Here is a 21,621-nt window from a genome sequence, read left to right as displayed (position 1 = left end):
AGCACTCAAACAGTACTGGAGACGTCCCCAATGCTGCGAGAAAACTCTCCTGCGCCGGCCTCTTCTTCTTTTGGCAAACCCTATCTGCGACGTCTTCTTCCGATGACTTCTTCTGGCTTTAAATGGCACACTTGTGCAGTCGGCTCTGCCATCGGACAGAGCCAACTGCGCATGCCTGCAGCCATTTTCTTGTAGCCACTTACACAGTACGCCGATGTCAGAGCCGACTGCACATGCGTGCCATTTAAAGCCAGAAGAAGCCATTGGAAAAATGTTGTGGAGAGGGTGTGTCAGAAGAAGAAGAGGCCGGCGCAGGAGAGTTCTCTCGCTGCATTGCTGTTTGAGCACTGGGGACCGCCCCCAGTGCTGCGAGAAAACTCATTTGCATAACGATGAAAACCAGGATATCTACAGAATGGCGGTGTGGAGAAGACATCTAAAGGTAGGAAAAGAATAGCCCTTCTTAAGGCTATTTCTACGTGTTAGTCTTAAAAAATTTGATTTTAATGATTGAATCCCTTTAATGATTTTCCAATAAAAGAATAAACAGAAGACGACAAAATGGTATGGCAGTGATACAAACAGACAATGTACTGAAACCAATACCGCAATATCTGTCAAGCTATTTTATTGTCACTGTCCTGCTTTAATGGGGATGATGGGGATTAGTTCTCTTCTTGTATGTCTTGGGCAAGCCGTGTCTGCATCGAAGGGGAAAGCAAAGGGGGAAATGACCACTTAAAGGGGTTGTCCAGGAACTCACATGACCCCAGCACTCCAATGGAAGCTGCATTGTGATTGGTCGCTTTGAGCACTTTAATAAATCTTCTCCATTGAGTCCATTTTTAACAGCCATTAAAGCGAACATTCATCCGAATGACAGACGTTAAAAACGGATCAGTAGGTTGGGATAAAAAAGATAAATCAACTTGCACAGATACAAAACAGATGACACTTGGCCATCAATGTCTGACATGAAATAGATTTCCAAAAGCTGATAAAAAAAAATTGACCGATTCGTCTTTTTTAAGGGTCAGAAATTGGACATGTGAATAAGCTCTTACAGTAAAGAATACATGTTTAAGGAACAAACAATACAAAAACCATAAACTGCTGCCATTCTTTACTTCATTAAAGTCTTTATGGAAGATTTTCACAGAACAGTAAAATCATCAAAAGGAATAATTGAGATTGTGGGTGGGGAGGTGGAGGGGGGTTAGGGGACGAATGGAGGTACAATTATTGGGAATGGTAGGGGAGGGAGAAGGGATGAGCAAACTTTCTGACGCAGCAGAGAAAAAAACATCATATCCAAGGGAACAATTAAACGAACAGTCAAAAGAATAAGCAAAAACGTACAAAACCCAACTAGGAAAAGAGGGGAGAAAAAGAAGGTGTAGTCACCCTCCCTAAAGTGCGGGGGAGGGGCAGCAGGGTAGCTGAAGTACAAGGGGGATTCAAAGGGAATAGGAAGCAGAGGTAGCTAAGAAAATAAGAATAAGGGAGGAGATGGAGCACTGTTAAGGGAGTCATGAAAAAAGATGGACTGGAAATCAGCGGAGTAATAGAAAGTGTCACAGGAGAGATACATTAGTCAGTGAATTCTATCATCACCGTTTAATTCAGAAAGCAGGGTTTCCATTCTATGGATACGAAGGAGTATCCATGGAGCTAATGGGGTGTGAGGGACAGTCACCTAGGGATATCTAGGGTCTGTCGTGTTGCTAACACCAACTGTTACAGTACCTCACCTCCTGTCATCGCGGTAAGACCGAACCATTTTTTTCTTGCTGGCTTTATATAGCGCGTTATGTCATGTGATTCATTACTGACAGCGCAGTGACATTTTTATATGCTTATGAACACTGCTCCCAACTGAATCAGAGGGATCTTGTGTAGGTTATCACCTACTAGCAGTTTTGTCAATAGTCAATTTGTATGCTGACAGCATTTTTAAGGGGTTATAATTAAATGTTAAGTTTTAATGGTTTTGCATAAGTGCTATTTTGAGTGTTTAATTCTCTGGTGTTTTTTGATATAGCGACCTTTTATTGGGACATTACTATTTCATATACTTGCCTGTGCTTTTGTGTGTGATAAAGAGTGTTGCAAACCACCTCTTCTTTTCACATTCGTATGAAAATGAGGACACTGGGGGCGGCAGGCTTATGCCCTGGTTGTTTTGCTCTAGTGATGCCCCCGCTTTTTGGCTCACTTTGTGTGTCTCTTAAAAAGGGGACTTGATTTATCAGCAAAAGGGCAGCAGGAGAAGGACGTGACCCAACATATAGCAGAATTGCACCAAAATGTTGGTACCTCTGTGACATTTTAGAGGTTTTTACAATCTGGCATAGGTCACTTTATCTAAGAAGAGCTTGACAACTTTGGGCATCTTGATCCCAGTCTGTATGGTGACACCCATGTGCCATCACTCTTTAGATGCCTCGGGTGCAATTGAAAGAGACATTTGAAGGGTTAAATGCCGGAGACTGGTCTCTGTTCTGGGTCATCTGGTGCGTAAAACATCGGAAACTCAACCGCTATGTCGCCCACTCCTTTACTGAGCTGGGAATATGTCCTGATATCACCTGTACATGTGGATGTCGGGAAGGGGTTAACTCCAAAATGGAACAAAAATATTACTCCGTATTTACTAGATTTTGACTATAATTAACCCCTTTTTCACTTTTGGGGTACATCTCAATGCTTTTTATATATTTGTCATATTTGACTTATTTAGTAAGATCTTTTTCTCATGCACCAGCCTGAGTGTCGGAGCACGGCATGTGTTACGATGATGGGATACCCCATTATAAAGTGACACCCTTTATGGAATGGATCTTGTGGTGTGTGGAATATTTTGGCCTCACATTTTTTTCCTGCAGAAAGGAGCGAAAAAAATTATAGAATTTTTTTTAACAAATGTGTCATTTATAGGACAGTAACAAACATGAAAAAACACAGAGCAAGTGAGTAAAGAAAATCAGCTCAACATTTATTAGGATATTTCTCTCCTCCCCTAGTAACCCAAATATATTTTCAGGACTCATTACAGTTCCTGGAAGTGAAGCAGCGCAGTGGGGTACCACAGGGGGTAGTAGATGGGTCATAGTCACCAGTGGGGTACCCCAGGGGGCAGTATTGGTGGGGTCACCAGTGGGGTACCACAGGGGGCATTAGTAGATGGGTCATAGTCACTAGTGGGGTACCCCAGGGGGCAGTATTGGTGGGGTCACCAGTGGGGTACCCCAGGGGGCAGTATTGGGGGTCACCACTGGGGTACCCCCAGGGGTGAACCTACCTTTGTCGCCGCCCGAAGCGGACGACAGAAAGCTGCCCCCCCCCCCCCCGGGAGGAGGGGGCAGAGCGGAGCGAAGGGGTCGTGGCGGAGCGGCATTAGCAGGCAGGGAGAGGACCTGCTCTCTGCCTGAGCGTGAGGGGAGGCCGCTGGAGCAGTGCTGCTCCAGCGGCCTCCCCAATCCACCACTCGGTGACGGTGACGCTAAGCCAGTCCAGGACAGCTTGTCCTGGACTGGCTTAGGTAAGCAAAAATGCCGCCCTCCCCGGGGCCCTGGCATAGCGTCGCCTGAAGCGGTCGCTTCAGGTCGCCTCATGGGAAGTGCGGCGCTGGGTACCCCAGGGGGCAGTATTGGGGATCACCAGTAGGGTACCCCAGGGGGCAGTACTGGAGAGGTCACAGTAAACAATGGTGTACCCCAGGGGGCAGAATTGGGGGTCACCAGTGGAGTGCCCCAGGGAGCAATACTGGTGGGATCACAGTCACCAGCAGGGTATCACAGAGAGGAGCACTGCAGGGGTCTCAGTCACCAGCGAGATACCACAGGGGGCAGTCCTGCAGGGGTCACAGTAACGACTAAGTAAAAACTTTAAAAAAAATCCTTATGTTGTTCCTTCAGTTTCAGGGCTGCCACGTGACCAGACAGAAGACTAAGGAATCTTTGGGGGAATCTTTGAACTAGGCCAATAAATGTTGAGGTGCTTTTTTAAAAAATCTGTAAATAATAAAAGAAAAATGTGCAGGTAAAAAATATAAGCAAAAAAACTCCCAAACAACTCCTACACATGTATGGAATGTATGGTGGGATTAATATTGGTGGATTTATTTATTGGTATTAATTATGTATTATTCTATGATATGATTCTATTATTGTATGTATCAGCACAAGTCTGTGCCCCCCCCTCCCCCCCAGTCAGCCTCGGCGGTTTTTGCTGTATACTCCATGTATACATTAGTTACTCCTTAAACGATATCTAGCCTCATATCTTATACACTATTTATTGTGGATATCACTGGATCTTTGCACTTCTTATATATAAAGGCCTGATGAAGGTCTTTCGTGGACCGAAAACGTTACAAACATTTCATTGGATTGCATTTCTTTGATGTACGATAACACTGAAGCGTGCGAATAAAGTATCGGGTACGTTATCGAGTGTCAGAACTGACTATTGATCTGCATTTGGGGTTTAACCCTTTCAGAGCTCCATTACCAGATCCGTCTTCTGGGATGCTGAATACAGAAAACTGGGGAGTCCTTTGGGGACAGTCGACTCTTCAGTGAGCGGAGCCGAATGATCCGGCTATAAAAGAGCCGAAATTCCCATCACTAATTCCTAATCCTTGTGGTGTAAAGGACTTCTGATGATGTATGTAAAAAAATATATGTATGTAGTATTGTATAAATTTACATACATTTTACACACAATTTATAAATTTATGTATGTATATTGTATGTAAAAATTACAAAGAGAAGCATAGATCAAAGGAGATCTGTTTAGCACTTCCTGTCATGTGACCCTGTGATGTCACTGCAGGTCCTGTAACCACCATTGTTTACAACATCCCTCTGCTGTGTGACTGATCACATGACTGTGACATCATCAGAGGTCCTGTAGCCGCCTCATAGGGTTCCATGTGCAGGTCAGTGACAAGTCTGTGATATGTAGTCTGTGTCAGACCTCCCAAGCGTCCCGGATTCTGCAAGACATGCCCGGATTGTGAGTCCTGTCCTGCAGTCCCAGTCGGCGGGAGGTATGTCCAGGTTTCGCAAATGAGTTGAGTACACTGGTGAATGAAGTAGGAGCTGTCGGCACTGCTGTGCTCCGGCCCTGTGTGCTGTAGGCGCATTGTGAAGACGTCACTTCCATCGCGCCTACAGCTCCAAGAACTCTCCAAGACTGCAGGCAGAGCAGCAGGGGAGCGAGGAATGGTGAGTATCAGTGTTTTTTTTATATTAAACTAGCTGGTCCCGCAACTTCGTCTGCGGTGATTGTAGAAGTGGGTACGTAGGCGCGGGTAAGGTTTTCGTACTGTGTATAAGGTATGGGATATGAAATGTAACTTTGTATCTTGTTTTTGCTGTAATTCTGAGAATACGTGAGACTTTTGTGTTGAACGTAATTTGTATTTCAGCCACTATACGTGTTCTGAGAAACTGTACATAGTGTGTTTGGGACAGAGGGATTACAAGTGAATATACTTCGATATACAACATTGTTATGATTTGTTATTTTCCGCCAGTACATGTAAGTTTTGGGCACAGGATAGTCTTGAGCAAGCAACATAAAGTTGTCCATGTGAGAAGCATTTGTAATACTTTTGAAATGTTTTTTTTTTTTCCTTTTTTTTTTTTTTTTGTATTTATTAGACCCCCTAGGGGTGTTGAACCCCAGGGGGTCTGATGACTAATGCAATGCATGACAATGCTTATGCATTGCAAAACAATCCTAATTTCTTTTGCAGGCTGCATAGACCAGGTTGCAAAAGAATAGGGTTGTTGAACAGCAGGGGATGTGATGACTAATGCAATGCATTGCATAATATCGGCAGTGCCATTGCAGGCTACGTAACATAGCCTGCAGAAGCCTGAAAACAGTGAGATGAGAGGGAGGCATGGGAGACCTGGCGGCTGCCATAGCAACCTGACGCCAGCAGAGTAGCTTAGTGTGGGTGGCGGAGATCAACAGGAGGATGCCTATGCGCAGCGGGGGGCATACCGGAGGCGCGGTACAGATATGTGGTAGGCGCAGGAAAGGGTAATGTCCACGATTGGTGTGGGCACCGACCGAGGACATTATGGCGGGTTGGCAACTGTATGAAATATTAGGAAACCAGAGGGCTATGGCTGCCATTCGGCTCTCAGGCGGCTGCCATAGCAAAACCGCCGCCATGCGCCATAGTACAAGGAGTTAAGTGAGCGGCAGTAGCGAACCAGCTGGCAGCTATGCCGGGCGCTTGCTATAGCAACACAGCCGGCATGGGCCGTAGTAGTATGGCGTATGTCAGCAAGGGGTGAAGTGAGCTTCAAGTGAATATGTGGTGTTTTGCGGAGGAAAAATTGATGGAGAGGGCAGATTGGTGAGATATTATGGGCCGTAACATGTCTGTGGTGTGTTGAAGAGAAGGAGTGATCACAGATGTGGAGCCGCTGTCCCAATGCAAGTATAGTTTGGAAACTTACCAGTGTGGCGTAGAGACCTACGGAAGGTGGATGGATCGTGAACATGAAACAGCAGTGAGGTGAGAGTGCCGTCGGGGAGTGTGGCGGCCTGGATAGAGTATTTCGGGCGCTGCGGCCTACGGTGGAGGTGCAAAATGGTGGCGTGCAGGAAGACGTTCTGTAGGTGGGTAAGATGTGCATACTCCTGGCAACACAGTGGAGTAGCTGGGTGGGCGGTGTCGCGGATCGTGAAAGGGGAGGAGGGTCAGCAAACATGGCTGCTCCGGAGCGTTAAAGAGGTAGCCTCCTGGAGTATTGTTAAGGTGAGGGTGAAAGTGGTAAAGTATATGTAAATGTGACTGTGTGGGGTTAGGGGCGAGGCTGTAGAGGGCAATAGGAATTTTGTGGCTTGCTATGGTCCAAAGTGTGTGAGATTGCAGAGATGGTGGTGTGAGTTTGGGTTTTGTGGGGGTCCTGGCAAAAACGTATGTGCACTATTGTGACGAAAAGTAGCCTATTGCGCAATCCAGTGTAGTAACTATGTTTGTGGAACTTTCAGCCAAATCGGTGGAGCGGGTTTTGCATGATTTAGGAACAAACACACAAACCCACAAACATCCAAACTCACAAACTTTCGCCTTTATAATATTAATAGGATTTTGAGGGCAAATTGAGGGGTACATGATGAAGGGGGTACATGAAACTAGGGGCAGATGGAGGAGGACATTAAACTGGTGACAGATGAAAGGGGAGATGAATCTGGGGGCAGAGATGGAGGGGGAACATTAAATTGGGGGCAGATGAAGGGGGACAAAATGAATCCCAAGAGAACAAACGCTGTGACTAATCCAAAAATCAATATTAGTTTTATCTTTGTCGTCAATTTGTATTTTTTTCAGATGAAAGGGGAACATGAAACTGGGAGCAGATAGTGGGGGGGGACATTCATGGTGCTCTAAAAATACCAATAGTGAGACACTACACGTCATGTGAGATGTTCTCTTAGAAGTGACTTTAATCTTATTCCTCCTTGTTTTCTTGCAGGTTCCTTCTAAATACTTGGGAGTATTTAGAAGGACACTAGGATCTGTACAAGGAGGTCATGATGGAGAATGACCCACCAAGGATGGAGAAGGACAGAAACCTGATGGCTGCGAGGATACTAGACCTGACCCTAGAGATAATCTACCTGATCACCGGAGAGGTGAGAGTCTCACATGACATCACTCTGATCTCTAGGAAATGACTGGACAGGTGAAGGATTCTTAGACTCTCTGTAGTGACCTGTAGTGTCTCACCATACACAGGATTACACAGTAGTGAGGAAGTTGTCTGGTGAGTGTGTGACACCCCGTGTGTCAAGAGGATGGAGCAGGACCCCGAGCCCCATCACCGAGCCTCCACCTCATTCACTGAGACATGAGCAGAAGATCCTAGAACTTACCAGCAGGATCACTGAGCTGCTGAGCGGAGAGGTGAGCACTGCTGGGGATGATGGGACATTATACAAGAACACCAAGGGAGGGCTCTGGTGATGACTGTATCATTGTGTTGTCAGGTTCCTGTAAGGTGTCAGGATGTCACTGTCTATTTCTCCATGGAGGAGTGGGAGTATTTAGATGGACACAAGGATATGTACAAGGAGGTCATGACGGAGAGTCAGAAGTCCCTCACATCACCAGGTTTGAGGAGACCTTATTCTGGAAGAACCTCCACTAGACCCCCCCATCATCTGCTCATCACATATAGACAGTGGATTCAGTCACTGTGTTTATTTCCTATAGATGGATCCAGTAGTAAAAATCCACCAGAGAGATGTCCCAGTCCTCGATTTTCTCAGGAGTGTCCAAAACTAACTCAAGATGTCCCATCGGATCATCAGGTAGATGAAACTGAGATTTCTGTGAATCTTCTATAGACTGATATAATAGACTTGACAGTTTGGTGGATAGCCATAATATTAAAACCACTTGCCTAATATTGTGTAGATAACCTCAAGCTGGTAAGTAAAGTAAAGGAGAACTGGATTCACGGAGGTGCTGGGCTCCATAATGAATTTACCATTGAATCTATGGAGGTGCTGGGCTCCAGTTGTCTATCCATCGTTATTTGGCCCTTGATAAAGTTGCTGAAATCCTTGCACTTGCCAATTTTTCCTGCTTCCAACATACAAACGTTGAACACTGACTGTTCACTTTCCGATGTGGCTACTTGTTATTTTTCGCTGTGGTTATGGCTTCAAATCATTTGGGGTTTGGACAGACACTTGGCATTCAATGTGGATTCTGTATTGTAGATGTAAATCATAGAATAGCAGCACAATGCCAGTCAGTACTGGAAGAGTGATGGACTTCTAGGTACATAATGTTGATTTACTCACTACGTGTAGATATCTTTATATCTTTCTCCTTTTACTTCAAAGTGGTTCTTGCAGGGGTTGGAGGGTATTGGACTTCCTGTATATAAGATGGGTTTAATTTTTCTTTTCTTTCTTCCTTATTTTTTACATTTTTAACATATAATTCTTGTAGGAAAATGATGGCGGAATGAGGAGTAGAATCGAAAACCCCGTGACAGTGTCGGTGGATGGTAAGAGGCTTTCGTGAATTTTGTCAGACCATAAATTTCTGTATCGATAGGAAAACTTATAGGAGTCTCAGAAAATATTGTTATGATTCTTATTATTAATAATTCATTACTTGCCATCATATTCATTGGCACTGGTGTAAAGTAATATATGTGAAGAATCATTGCCCTTACCATTAGTTCACATCTGTGTTGGTAATCCGTTTGGGGGAGTCCGCATGGGGACCCCTGAATGGATTACCGAACGCACTGGCAAGCGGTGTGCAGTGAAAGCACACAGACCCCTTAGACTATAATGTCCGTGTGCTTTCCGCGTGCCACCCGCACGAATTATGCGGACATGAAAGTAGATCATGATCTACTTTTCTGTCTGCATGTTTGGTGCAGACACAATGCGGAGAGCACACGGACCCCATTATAGTCTATGGGGTCCATGTGCTTTCACTTCACACAGCTTGCCAGTGCGTTTGGTAATCCATTCAGGGGTCCCCATGCGGACGCCCCCGAATGGATTACCAACGCAGATGTGAACGAGGCCTTACTCTTTCTACCCCCAGATTGTATTCCTATAAGCATCACATCACTGAGGGGCCAACAGTCAGCAGAGCCTAAAGAGAAGAGCGGCGAGACTGTGAAGACTGCAGAGCAAAAAGAGAGAGAGTCTGAAAATAGTGAGTATGGCCGGCTTTGGTATTTTGCACCCATGTCCCCCCACAGCTACCAAGTAAAATCTGCTTTGTTCCCTCTGACAATGACCATTCTTTGTAGGAGAACACACATAGCAAACCCACATAGATAAACTTTCCATAAAATAAACTATAGACCAAATATAACTTACAACAAGCACCTACTGTACGCTCTGTAGCCAGCCTGTGTGAATGGGGCTGTATGGAGTTTGCTTTCTGTGGGTCAAGTTGTAGTTTTTATTGTAGTTTTATAGGAAGACAGAGAGGTGAGAAGGCTCTTTCCCCCTTCAGTTTCCCAATGTTTCTTGTTTCTCTTAGGAACAAGGTGCTTCTTGCCTTGGGATTCTGTGACTGGTGAGCAGGGTCTCTGGAGGAAGTAGCCAGGTGACTTGGAGCAGATTCTTCCCATCCCATGATGACTGTGCTCGGCCCTTGCTTGCAGAAATCCATAGCCCTAGGCAGTCCTAGTTATAAATCTGTCGGGCTTTAAGACTGTTTAGTAGTTTACATTGTCGGAATTTAGGCAGTATTAGTAATCTGCCCCTATGTATTAATCTGCATAGGATATGCTACAAATGTCTAATCGGTGGGATCCAACTGGTAGGACGTTGACCTGGAGCCTTGGGCCCCATGTCCGTTCTTCTGCTTTGTCTTGTCCCTTTTATTCTGCTTCTTCTCTTCCTCCTTATCAACTTGTATTCTTCCTCCTCCTCCTTCTGTTCCCCCTCTTCCTCTTCTCTTTTTCTTCTTCTTCTTCTTCCTCCTCCTCTTCTCCTTCTGTCCTTCTTTTTACTCTCTCTTCTTCTTCCCTTTCCTCCTCCCCTTCTCCCTCTTCTTCCTCCTCCTCCTTCCTGCTTCTCTTCTTCTCCCTCTTCACCCTTCATTTATTATATTCTAGAAGCTTCAAAGACCTTCTTCAGTTTTATGTTTATTTTACATTATGTCCTTGTTTGATGTTGTTTCAATAAAGCTTAATTTAAAAAAAAAACTAAAAAAAAAATCAAGAAATATCGATTGAAAAAAAAAATCAATCAATACGAACATTTCTTTAATTCTTTTTCTAGGTGAATTTGGGATGGAAGACTTCCACGATCAAGAAGATAGTGCAGTAACCCCTAATGTACGCGAAGACCTCCACAGCGAAGATCCATCCACTGATTCCGATGGTCACGAAGAACCTTCATCGAGTCAATCACAGATTGGTGAACTGAGAACTGTTCATAGACAGGAGGAGAAATGTGAGAAACGTATTACAAAGAAAACTAAGTTGAATGAAAGAATTCATAAAGATGAAAGGCCGTTTTCATGTTCAGTGTGTGGGAAATATTTTACCAGGAAGTTAAGTCTTATTAGACATCAGAGAATTCACACAGGAGAGAAGCCATTTTCATGCTCAGAATGTGAGAAATGTTTTAGTCAGAAAGCATGCCTAGTTAATCATCACAGAATTCACACAGGAGAGAAACCATTTTCATGTCCTGAATGTTGGAAATGTTTTAGTCAGAAATCAAGTCTTACGGATCATTTAAGAAGCCACACAGGAGAGAAGCCATATTCATGTTCAGTATGTGGAAAATATTTTATGCATAAAAGTTCTGTTGAGACACATCAGAGATCTCACACGGGGGAGAAGCCATTTTCATGTCCCGAATGTGGGAAATGTTTTAGTTATAGATCACGTTTTGTGGAACATCTGAGATTTCACACAGAGGACAACCCATATTCATGCTTAGAATGTGGAAAAAGTTTTCTGACTAAAAGTTCTGTAGAGAGACATCAGAGAATTCACAGAGGAGAGAAGCCATTTTCATGTTCTCAATGTGGGAAACATTTTATTCAGAAATCAAAACTTCTGGATCATCTAAGAAGTCACACAGAGGGAAAACCGTTTTCGTGTTCAGATTGTGAGAAAAAATATATCACAAAATGGGGTCTTGCTAAACATCAGAGAAGTCACACTGGAAAGGAACCATATTTATGTCCTGAATGTGGGAAGAGATTTAGTCTACAATCACATCTTAAGGAACACCTAAGGAGCCACACAGAAGTTGTTTACATATTAAATAAAAAACCCTTTTATAAAAAAAAAAATGTTAAATGCCTGAAAAAAAAAACAGAAAAAAAAATGAAAAAGTAATTAAAGGGATTCTACCATTTAAACACTTTTTTTCTCGCTAACACGTCGGAATAGCCTTAAGAAAGGCTATTCCTCTCCTACCTTTATAAGTCATCTCCGGCCCACCGTTTGGTGAAAAATCCATTTTTGTTGGTATGCAAATGAGTTCTCTCACAGCACTGGGGGCGGGCCACAGCGCTCAAACAGCACTGGAGACGTCCCCAATGCTGCGAGAGAACTCTCTCCAGTGCAGCCTCCATCTTCTTCTGGAACGAGGTCTTGTTAAATATTCTGTATTACGGTGAAACTTGTGACTACATGTTGTGAGGCCTTATCATGATAGGAGGAGTCATCTTGTTATGGAAACATGTAGAGTTTAATTAAGGTCTTGAAGAAAAACACAGGAACAGGGAAAAAGTCCGAAATAACAGTCAATGTCTCATTAGCTTACATCTTCAGAAAAGTTGGGTTCCTTCATCTGGATATCTCGGAGTTACTACTCGGTTCATGTTTGTCATCTGGTTGGTGGACTTGGGCTGGTCAGGACGTCCTTCATGACTGACCACCTGCCAGGACCACCCACCCTGGTCTTCCAAAAAACCCAGACGTGTATTTCTTACTCATTTACATTCATGAGAGGGGGTGTTACCTTCCAACTTGTTGCTATGTAAGGAGATTTCTAAACTAGTATACTCTAACCGCACCCATGTACCCAGAATATAGAAGTGTGATGTCAGTGTATTAACCCTTAGAGTGCCAAAGAATATTGTAAATGTATACATAATATTTAACAGGTCTTCACTGCGTCTTCTTCCGGCGGTGTATTCTAACTTCTAGGGCAAGCCGACGGCGCATGCTCGCGGCCACGAGTAAAATGGCCGCTTACACAGTATTGGAGACGAGTAGCCGTTCTTAAGGCTATTCCAACGTGTTAGGAAGAAAAAAAAGTGTTTAAATGGCAGAATCCCTTTAAATTACAAGTGATTAGCTTGTCCTGCAAAAAATAATTCCTTACAAAATTTGGCAGAAAACGAAAGAATTTTTATTTTTTTGTAAGTTTTGTAATTGTTGAAAAATTATAAGAATAAATAATAAAAAAAATCTCTTCCCAAATTTGGTGTCACCATATTTACACAGACCCTCAAAACACATGTAACCTGTTACTCATGCCACCGGGTCAATTGTCCAAAATTTTAAAATAAATAAATTGCCGATTTGGTGTTTTTTTTTTTTGTCATGCTCCATAGAAAAGTTGATCAAATTTTGTTAATACACAATGTACATCCAAAAATTTTGAGAGGTGGTCACACTTTTGACCGGGCTTAGTCTGAGTTGTGATACGAATCACAGCTGCTGTACAAGTAGAGAATAGTACACAACCAGGGGTGTAACTACCATAGAGGCAGCGGAGGCGGCTGCCACAGGGCCCGGGCCATTAGGGGGCCCGGTGACAGCCACTACCGCTGCGGGGTTTTTTTGTTTTTTTTAATAGGCCGTTACGGGCCCTATTTACTTGCCAATCCTGGCTGGGCCAGGATCGGTAGGTGACACCGCAGGCCCCACAAATACTATCATTATACTTGGGGGTATTTACAGACCCCCGAGTATAATGATCGGCGGACCGGGAGAGGTAAGGGAACGTTACTTACCTCTCCATGATCCTACCAGGCCTCCTTCATACTTGTCTGACGTTACATGAACCTGGCCTGCTTCCCGGGTCATGTGACGTCCGACGTCATTAAAGAAGGACGAAAGCGGCGGCCGACAGCATAGGAGCCGGGGACAGGTAAACAACTGGTTTTTTTAATGTTTTTATTCCACCGGGTCTCCGATTATTATATTCTGGGGTCTGAAAAGACCTCAGAGTATAATAATTGTTTATGTGTGTCCACAGTGGAGCATAATACTGTGGGCAGGGGCCACTATGGGGGATAATTCTGTGTGCAGGGGCCATTATGGGGCATAATACTGTGTGCAGGGGCCACTAATGGACATAATACTGTGTGCAGGGCTTACTAAGGGACATAATAGAGTACAGAGGAGGGGGTCAGTCGAGGTCTTCAGGGCCAGTTGGGGGGGGAGGGGCCATGTCAAAAGTCTCACCTCTCTAGCATAGAACCTCCATTTATTTTTCTGGTGAAATGTTCTTTGCTCCAGGCATCGAAGATGTCCCAATGTCACCAGCCTAGCAGCAAAAAGATTGGACCAGATTACTGGTCCAGTGTGGAGAAGATCATTCAGCGATATGCCATCATACTTGCTATTTGAGACAAATACCATCATGACCTGTTTAGGTTTTCACGGGTGATATCTTCCCAAGGAGGGACAAAGCCTGTTCCTGGAGGCTCCAATTTCCATTATTTGGATAAACTCTTAATCTTTCATGGACAAGGTTACTCTGTCATCTTGTGTTCTGCAAAACCCTGACCACTGACCTCCCTAAGTCCTCATCATAAGAGGTAGGAATGATGTCAGGTATCTAGACAAAGTTTATTTAACCTCATGGTGATAAGAGCATGGTTTAAAGATGGCTCTTCTATTTCTCCTGGAGTGAAGCACACCAGAACCTTGTTGTAATGACTTTGTTTGGCTACAACAGTTTAGGGATTTTTTTAAATTTGGGTTCCCTTCTTAACAAAGGAACGTCTATCACTTTCTTATGTGTTGTCTTGGATTTCCACTATCGTGTCACATAATGTTGACATTCTAGAACAAGATGGTCTGGAAGATGAGATTGTAAATTTGGTTGAAGTCGATTGATGTGACCTCTCCAGTGTTGGACTGAAGTGTCTAGGGCCCACCGATAAACCATATTCTGAGGGGCCACTATAAAGATACATGCAAAAATTCCTGAAATGTCACTAACGTCATTTTTCCCAGGGATGAAGGATATGGAGACAATATATTGCTGGATCTCTTCTATTACATACGGTCTGTGTCACAGTGTTATAAAGAGCCATGGTGACGGGCCTGGGAGCCTAGGATAGCTTTCTGTTCTACTGATGTTGTCAATGGTTTCCAATATGGTGGAGTCCATGTGCCGCAACAGCAAGACCCGGTAGTCGCAGTTGACCGTGTTCTCTATGTGGCAGTGATCGGTGCTGACTCTGATCATGGCTGTTATTGGTGAGGACCCACCATCTATAAGAGGACTCAGCTCCAGAGCCTTCTCCATATTCCCTGCCTGAAGTTATCATGTACATGAGATAAACTGGAGGAGCAGTGGCGTAACTACCGTGGTAGCGGTTGCCACAGGGCCCGGGACATTAGGGGGCCCGGTGACAGCCGCTACCGCTGCGGGTTTTTTTTTTTTTTCAAATAGGCTGTTACGGGCCCTATTTACTTACCGATCCTGGCTGGGCCCCACAAACACCGCGGGCCCCACAAACACTATCATTATACTCGGGGGTCTTTGCAGACCCCCGAGTATAATTATTGGAGGCCCGGGAGAGGTAAGAAACATAAGTAACATAAGTAACTTCTTCTGTTACTTACCTCTCCATGATCCTGCCAGGCCTCCTCCCTAGTTGTCTGACGTCTCTGACGCCACATGAACCCAGCCTGCGTCCCGGGTCATGTGACGTGTGACGTCATTCAACAAGGACAGCAGTGGAGAAGACAGCGTAGGAGTCGGGGACAGGTAAGTAACAGTAGTTTTTTTTGCCCCTGGTCTACGATTATTATACTCTGGGGTCTGAAAAGACCCCAGAGTATAATAATTGTCTATGGGTGTCCACAGTGGGACATAATAGTGTGTGCAGGGGCCACTATGGGGGATATTACTGTGTGCAGGGGCCACTAAGGGACATAATACTGTGTGCAGGGGCCACTATGGGGGATAATACTGTGTGCAGGGGCCACTATGGGACATAATACTGTGTGCAGGGCCACTAAGGGACTTAATAGTGTGTGCAGGGGCCACTAAGGGACATAATACTGTGTGCAGGGGCCAATAAGGGACATAATACTGTGTGCAGGGGCCACTAAGGGACATAATACTGTGTGCAGGGGCCACTAAAGGACATAATAGTGTGTGCAGGGACCACTATGGGGGATAATACTGTGTGCAGGGGCCAATAAGGGACATAATACTGTGTGCAGGGGCCACTAAGGGACTTAATAGTGTGTGCAGGGGCCACTAAGAGACATAATACTGTGTGCAGGGGCCAATAAGGGACATAATACTGTGTGCAGGGGCCACTAAGGGACATAATACTGTGTGCAGGGGCCACTAAGGGACATAATAGTGTGTGCAGGGGCCACTAAGGGACATAATAGTGTGTGCAGGGGCCACTATGGGACATAATACTGTGTGCAGGGGCCAATAAGGGACATAATACTGTGTGCAGGGGCCACTAAGGGACATAATACTGTGTGCAGGGGCCACTAAGGGACATAATAGTGTGTGCAGGGGCCACTATGGGACATAATACTGTGTGCAGGGGCCACTATGGGACATAATAGTGTGTGCAGGGGCCACTAAGGGACATAATACTGTGTGCAGGGGCCACTAAGGGACATAATAGTGTGTGCAGGGGCCACTATGGGACATAATACTGTGTGCAGGGGCCACTAAGGGACATAACAGAGCGCGCAGGAATGCTGAGGAGGGGGTCGGTTGGGGGGGGGCATGTCAAAAGTTCGCCATGGGGCCCCGCCATTCCTAGTTACGTCACTGGGGAGGAGATAACACCAGAGCTCATTACTAGAGATGAGCGAGTACTGTTTGGATCAGCCGATCCGAACAGCACGCTCCATAGAAATGAATGAATGCACTTTGTACTTCCGCTTTGACGGTGGCCGGCCGCTTAACCCCCCGCGTGCCGGCTACGTCCATTCATTTCTATGCGAGCGTGCTGTTTGGATCGGCTGATCCGAACAGTACTCGCTCATCTCTACTCATTACATAACTTTACACTATGGACATTAACCTCTTACTGACCGCCCCTTCATTTATATACATCCATGGGCAGGACCAGTGATGATGTCATGGTCATGTGATCAGTCACAAGCATAAAAGGCAACAGACTCCGGGCTGTGCAGCTGCAGGAGAGAAAGGACCTGTGATGATGTTGTGGTCATGTGATCAATCACAAGGGGAGGAGTAAAGCAGTGGAGATTCTTCACTGTATAACATTCCCTCATCTATCCCATAATTACATGGCCGCGGGTAGTTATGAGGTAATGGTGTCCAGGGAGGGGGTTATGTATTTAGATACAGAGTAAGGGCAGTGAACTGAAATTTTGTCCTGAGTGTCCTGAGGAAAGTCTGACTACAGGTCAAAGGAGACAGTGACATCATCAGAGGGGCTGTACCATCAGGAGGTGACGTCATCAGAAACGCTGTACCACCAGGAGGTGACGTCATCAGAGGGGCTGTACCACCAGGAGGCGACATCATCAGAGGGGCTATACCATCAGGAGGTGACATCATCAGAGACGCTGTACCATCAGGAGGTGACGTCATCAGAGGCGCTGTACCACCATGAGGTGACATCATCAGAAACGCTGTACCACCAGGAGGTGACATCAGCAGGTCAGTGCTTGGGGCGCAGTTTCAGACACTGTTCAGGCCCAGTAAATCTGCAACACTCTACATAGCTCCTAGCAGACCATTACACATGAGGTTGTTGTAGCCCAAAATGTCTCCGTTGATGTTATTTCCTGCCATAGTTGTTGGGTGTTGTTCACAACTATGTTTCATTTACTTATGGATTGAATACATTAAATGATATTTATGGTGATCTAGAAGATTAGACCTGGCTGCTATGTGTAATGCATAGTGTGTTCACTAAGTAACAAGGTTGGTCAGCTGACATACTGTATATATATGATATCATCAGTAATCTGCTATATAAGACACCTCAATATCTAACTCACCTCCACCGTATACTGTGAGTCGTCCTTAATAATTACTGATTAGTGAGACCTTGTTCTTCATGTCACATGTTCTTCCAGATTTTTGATGGTCGTCTCCACCAATGATCCACCAAGGATGGAGAAGGCCAGAGACCTGATGGCTGCGAGAATACTAGACCTGACCCTAGAGATAATCTACCTGATCACCGGAGAGGTGAGAGTCTCACATGACATCACTCTGATCTCTAGGAAATGATGGGACAGGTGAAGGATTCTTAGACTCTCTGTAGTGACCTGTAGTGTCTCACTATACACAGGATTACACAGTAGTGAAGAAGTCGTCTGGTGAGTGTGAGACACCCCGTGTGTCAGGAGGATGGAGCAGGACCCCGAGCCCCATCACCGAGCCTCCACCTCATCCACTGAGACATGAGCAGAAGATCCTAGAACTTACCAGCAGGATCACTGAGCTGCTGAGCGGAGAGGTGAGCGCTGCTGGGGATGATGGGACATTATACAAGAACACCAAGGGAGGGCTCTGGTGATGACTGTATCATTGTGTTGTCAGGTTCCTGTAAGGTGTCAAGATGTCACTGTCTATTTCTCTATGGAGGAGTGGGAGTATTTAGAAGGACACAAGGATCTGTACAAGGAGGTCATGATGGAGGATCACCAGTGCTGCACATCACCAGGTAAGAGGAGACCTTCCTGATTGTAGGAGACAGAACAGTTTTGAGAATCATCTACATTCAAAAAATACCTGATCATTACATATAGACCGTGCAGCAGACTGATCCATTCTGAGATTTACACAGGGTAAACTTAAGGTACATTTCCACTTGCTGATGTAGACTTGAACCACTTCCATTTGACGATAGATCATCCTCCGATCATTCCCCCTTCAAGATTATGGGCAACACTTCCCCCTTTATACAATGTGCCACCAATTATTTGTCCTATATAAAATATACAGTCAGCCAATCGACAGGGCAAGTTCAGGAATGAGCGTTCAAGTGCCGAATAATGGTAGTCACATCTATAGGTGTTTCTTTACATCGGCCTATTAAACAGGCCAAAGCTTTGTGACTCTCACCCTGATCCACTGTCACTTTTTCAGCTGCATCGTTATTAACACTACCTACAAAGACACGGGGAATTTTTTTCAATCCATTCCTGGTTTTGGCTTCAGAAAGTGCATGAACAAAACCCGAAGGCCCTCCTAGGCTGGGTCTATACATTAGACGTTCATGCGACCTGAAGCGACCGCTTCAGGCGGCGCTATGCCAGGGACCCGGGGAGGGCGGCATTTTTTGCTTACCTAAGCCAGTCCAGGACAAGCTGTCCTGGACTGGCTTAGCGTCACCGTCACTGAGCGGTGGATTGGGGAGGCCCTGTGGACGCAGCGCTGCTCCAACGGCCTCCCCTCATGCTCAGGCAGAGAGCAGGTCCTCTCCCTGCCTGCTCTCTGCCTGCTAACGCCACTCCGCCACGCCCCCTTCACTCCGCCCCGCCCCCTCCTCCCGGGGGAGGGGGGGCGGCGGCTTTCTGTTGTCCGCCTCGGGCGGCGAAAAAGGAAGGTTCACCCCTGATTGGCTGAAATTGCCAAATTCACCTGATAATGGGTAATAAATATAATGTGAATGATCATTGCCCAATTCCAGTCTGCCTGCCAAAAATGATCTGCAAAGCTAATAATCAGGATGTCAGGGACCCTCTAATCACTTAACCCCATTTAATGTTGGGATCGGATCAAAGCCACACAAAATCTAATATATATGGCCAGCTTTAGATAGATCAGTTGTTGGAAGCAAGCATTCCTAGGAATAACATGTAATGTATAGTATTGACAATGCGGGTCTGGAAGGTGTGGCTGAAATACTAGAAAACTGGATAAAAGGTGGTAAGTTTTCTCCTCTATGCCTCTCTCTGGGTCACTTATGAAGGGACAGTGATGGGGCATCTTCTGATACTTTCATTGTGATGTCTTTGTATCATTAAATTTTTGTCAGTCTTTTTGCTTTTGCAAGATTAGCCCAATTGCGGATTTGTGGCATATTTTTTAGTTTAGGAAAATAATATTTTGTTTCATGTATTAGGTGAAGACTTGATGCAAGAGTCAGGTGGACATTATCTTTTAGCTCCCTATCATGAAGCAGAAGATAACAATAACACCGAGGATAATTCAGTCATTCCTAGTATACCCGCAATCCTTCATAACAGAGATCTATCCACTGATACCGCTGGTCACGAGGAACCTTCATCAAATCGATCACTGATTGGTGAGCCAAGAACAGAAAACAAACTTTCTTTGCATGAGAAAATTCACAGACATGAAGGGCCGTTTATATGTTCAGAATGTGGGAAATCTCTTTCCAGAAAAAATAATCTTCTTGCACATCAGAGAATGCACACAGGGGAGAAGCCATTTTCATGTCCTGAATGTGGGAAGTGTTTTTACGAGAAAGCAAATCTTGTAAGACATCTAAGATGTCACCCAGGAGCGCTGCCATTTCCATGTCCAGTATGTGGGGTACATTTTAGTTTGAAATCGAGTCTCAAAAAGCATCTCAGAAAGCACACAGGGGAAAAGCCATCATTTTCCTGTCCTGAATGTAGGAAATGTTTTCCCAGCGAATCTGCTCTTGTTCTACATCAGAGAACTCACACAGGAGAGAAGGCTTTTTCATGTCCTGCATGTGGGAAATGTTTTAGTTCGAAACAGGGTCTTGAGAAGCACACATTAGTTCACACAGGGGAGAAGCCCTATTCATGTTCAGAATGTGGGAAGTGTTTTAGCCAGAAATCGAGTCTTACGGAACATCTGAGAACTCACACAGGAGAGAAACCATATGCATGTCCCAAATGTGGGAAGTGTTTTATTTCGAAGCAGGGTCTGGAGAAACACGTAATAGTTCACACAGCGGAAAAGCCATTTTCATGTTCAGAATGTGGGAAGTCTTATACCAGGAAATTAACTCTTATGGAACATCTAAGAACTCACACAGGGGAAAAAACCATTTCATGTCCTGAATGTGGAAATTGTTTTAGTTCCAAACAGGGTCTTGAGAAACACATACTAGTACACACAGGGGAGAAGCCATTTTCATGTTCAGAATGTGGGAAGTGTTTTGGCAGGAAATTAACTCTTATTGAACATCTGAGAACTCACACAGGAGAGAAGCCATATTCATGTTCAGAATGTGGGAAGTGTTTTAGCCAGAAATCGAGTCTTACGGAACATCTGAGAACTCACACAGGAGAGAAACCATATGCATGTCCCAAATGTGGAAAGTGTTTTATTTCGAAGCAGGGTCTGGAGAAACACGTAATAGTTCACACAGCGGAAAAGCCATTTTCATGTTCAGAATGTGGGAAGTCTTATACCAGGAAATTAACTCTTATGGAACATCTAAGAACTCACACAGGGGAAAAAACCATTTCATGTCCTGAATGTGGAAAATGTTTTAGTTCCAAACAGGGTCTTGAGAAACACATACTAGTACACACAGGGGAGAAGCCATTTTCATGTTCAGAATGTGGGAAGTGTTTTGGCAGGAAATTAACTCTTATTGAACATCTGAGAACTCACACAGGAGAGAAGCCATATTCGTGTCCTGAATGTGGGAAGTGCTTTAGTTCTAAACAGGGTCTAGAGAAACATGTACTAGTTCACACAGGGGAGAAGCCATTTTTATGTTCAGAATGTGGGAAGAGTTTTAGACAGAAATTGGATCTTGTGAGACATCAGAGAATTCACACAGGAGAGAAGCCATTTTCATGTCCTGCATGTGGGAAACGCTTTAGTCACAGATCAAATTTTTTAATACACTTACAAACTCACACAGGGGAGAAGACCTTTTCATGTTCTGAATGTGAAAAATGTTTTAGTTCCAAACAGGGTCTTGAGAAACAC

General features: G+C 44.8%; 1 protein-coding gene across 1 annotated transcript in view; it reads left to right on the top strand.

Moving 5' to 3' along the window:
- Window positions 1–21,621, top strand: part of LOC142198459 (uncharacterized) — a 120,695-nt gene that overhangs the window by 40,938 nt on the left and 58,136 nt on the right. Inside the window, exons 8-9 of the mRNA XM_075269494.1 lie at window positions 7,561–7,665; window positions 18,026–18,193. Of these exons, the coding sequence (XP_075125595.1) occupies window positions 7,561–7,665; window positions 18,026–18,193 (273 nt within the window). The remainder of the gene's footprint in view (window positions 1–7,560; window positions 7,666–18,025; window positions 18,194–21,621) is intronic.

This window comes from Leptodactylus fuscus, chromosome 3, assembly GCF_031893055.1.
Source record: "Leptodactylus fuscus isolate aLepFus1 chromosome 3, aLepFus1.hap2, whole genome shotgun sequence".
Taxonomy (NCBI): domain Eukaryota; kingdom Metazoa; phylum Chordata; class Amphibia; order Anura; family Leptodactylidae; genus Leptodactylus; species Leptodactylus fuscus.
This window is presented reverse-complemented; position numbering and strand designations above follow the sequence as displayed.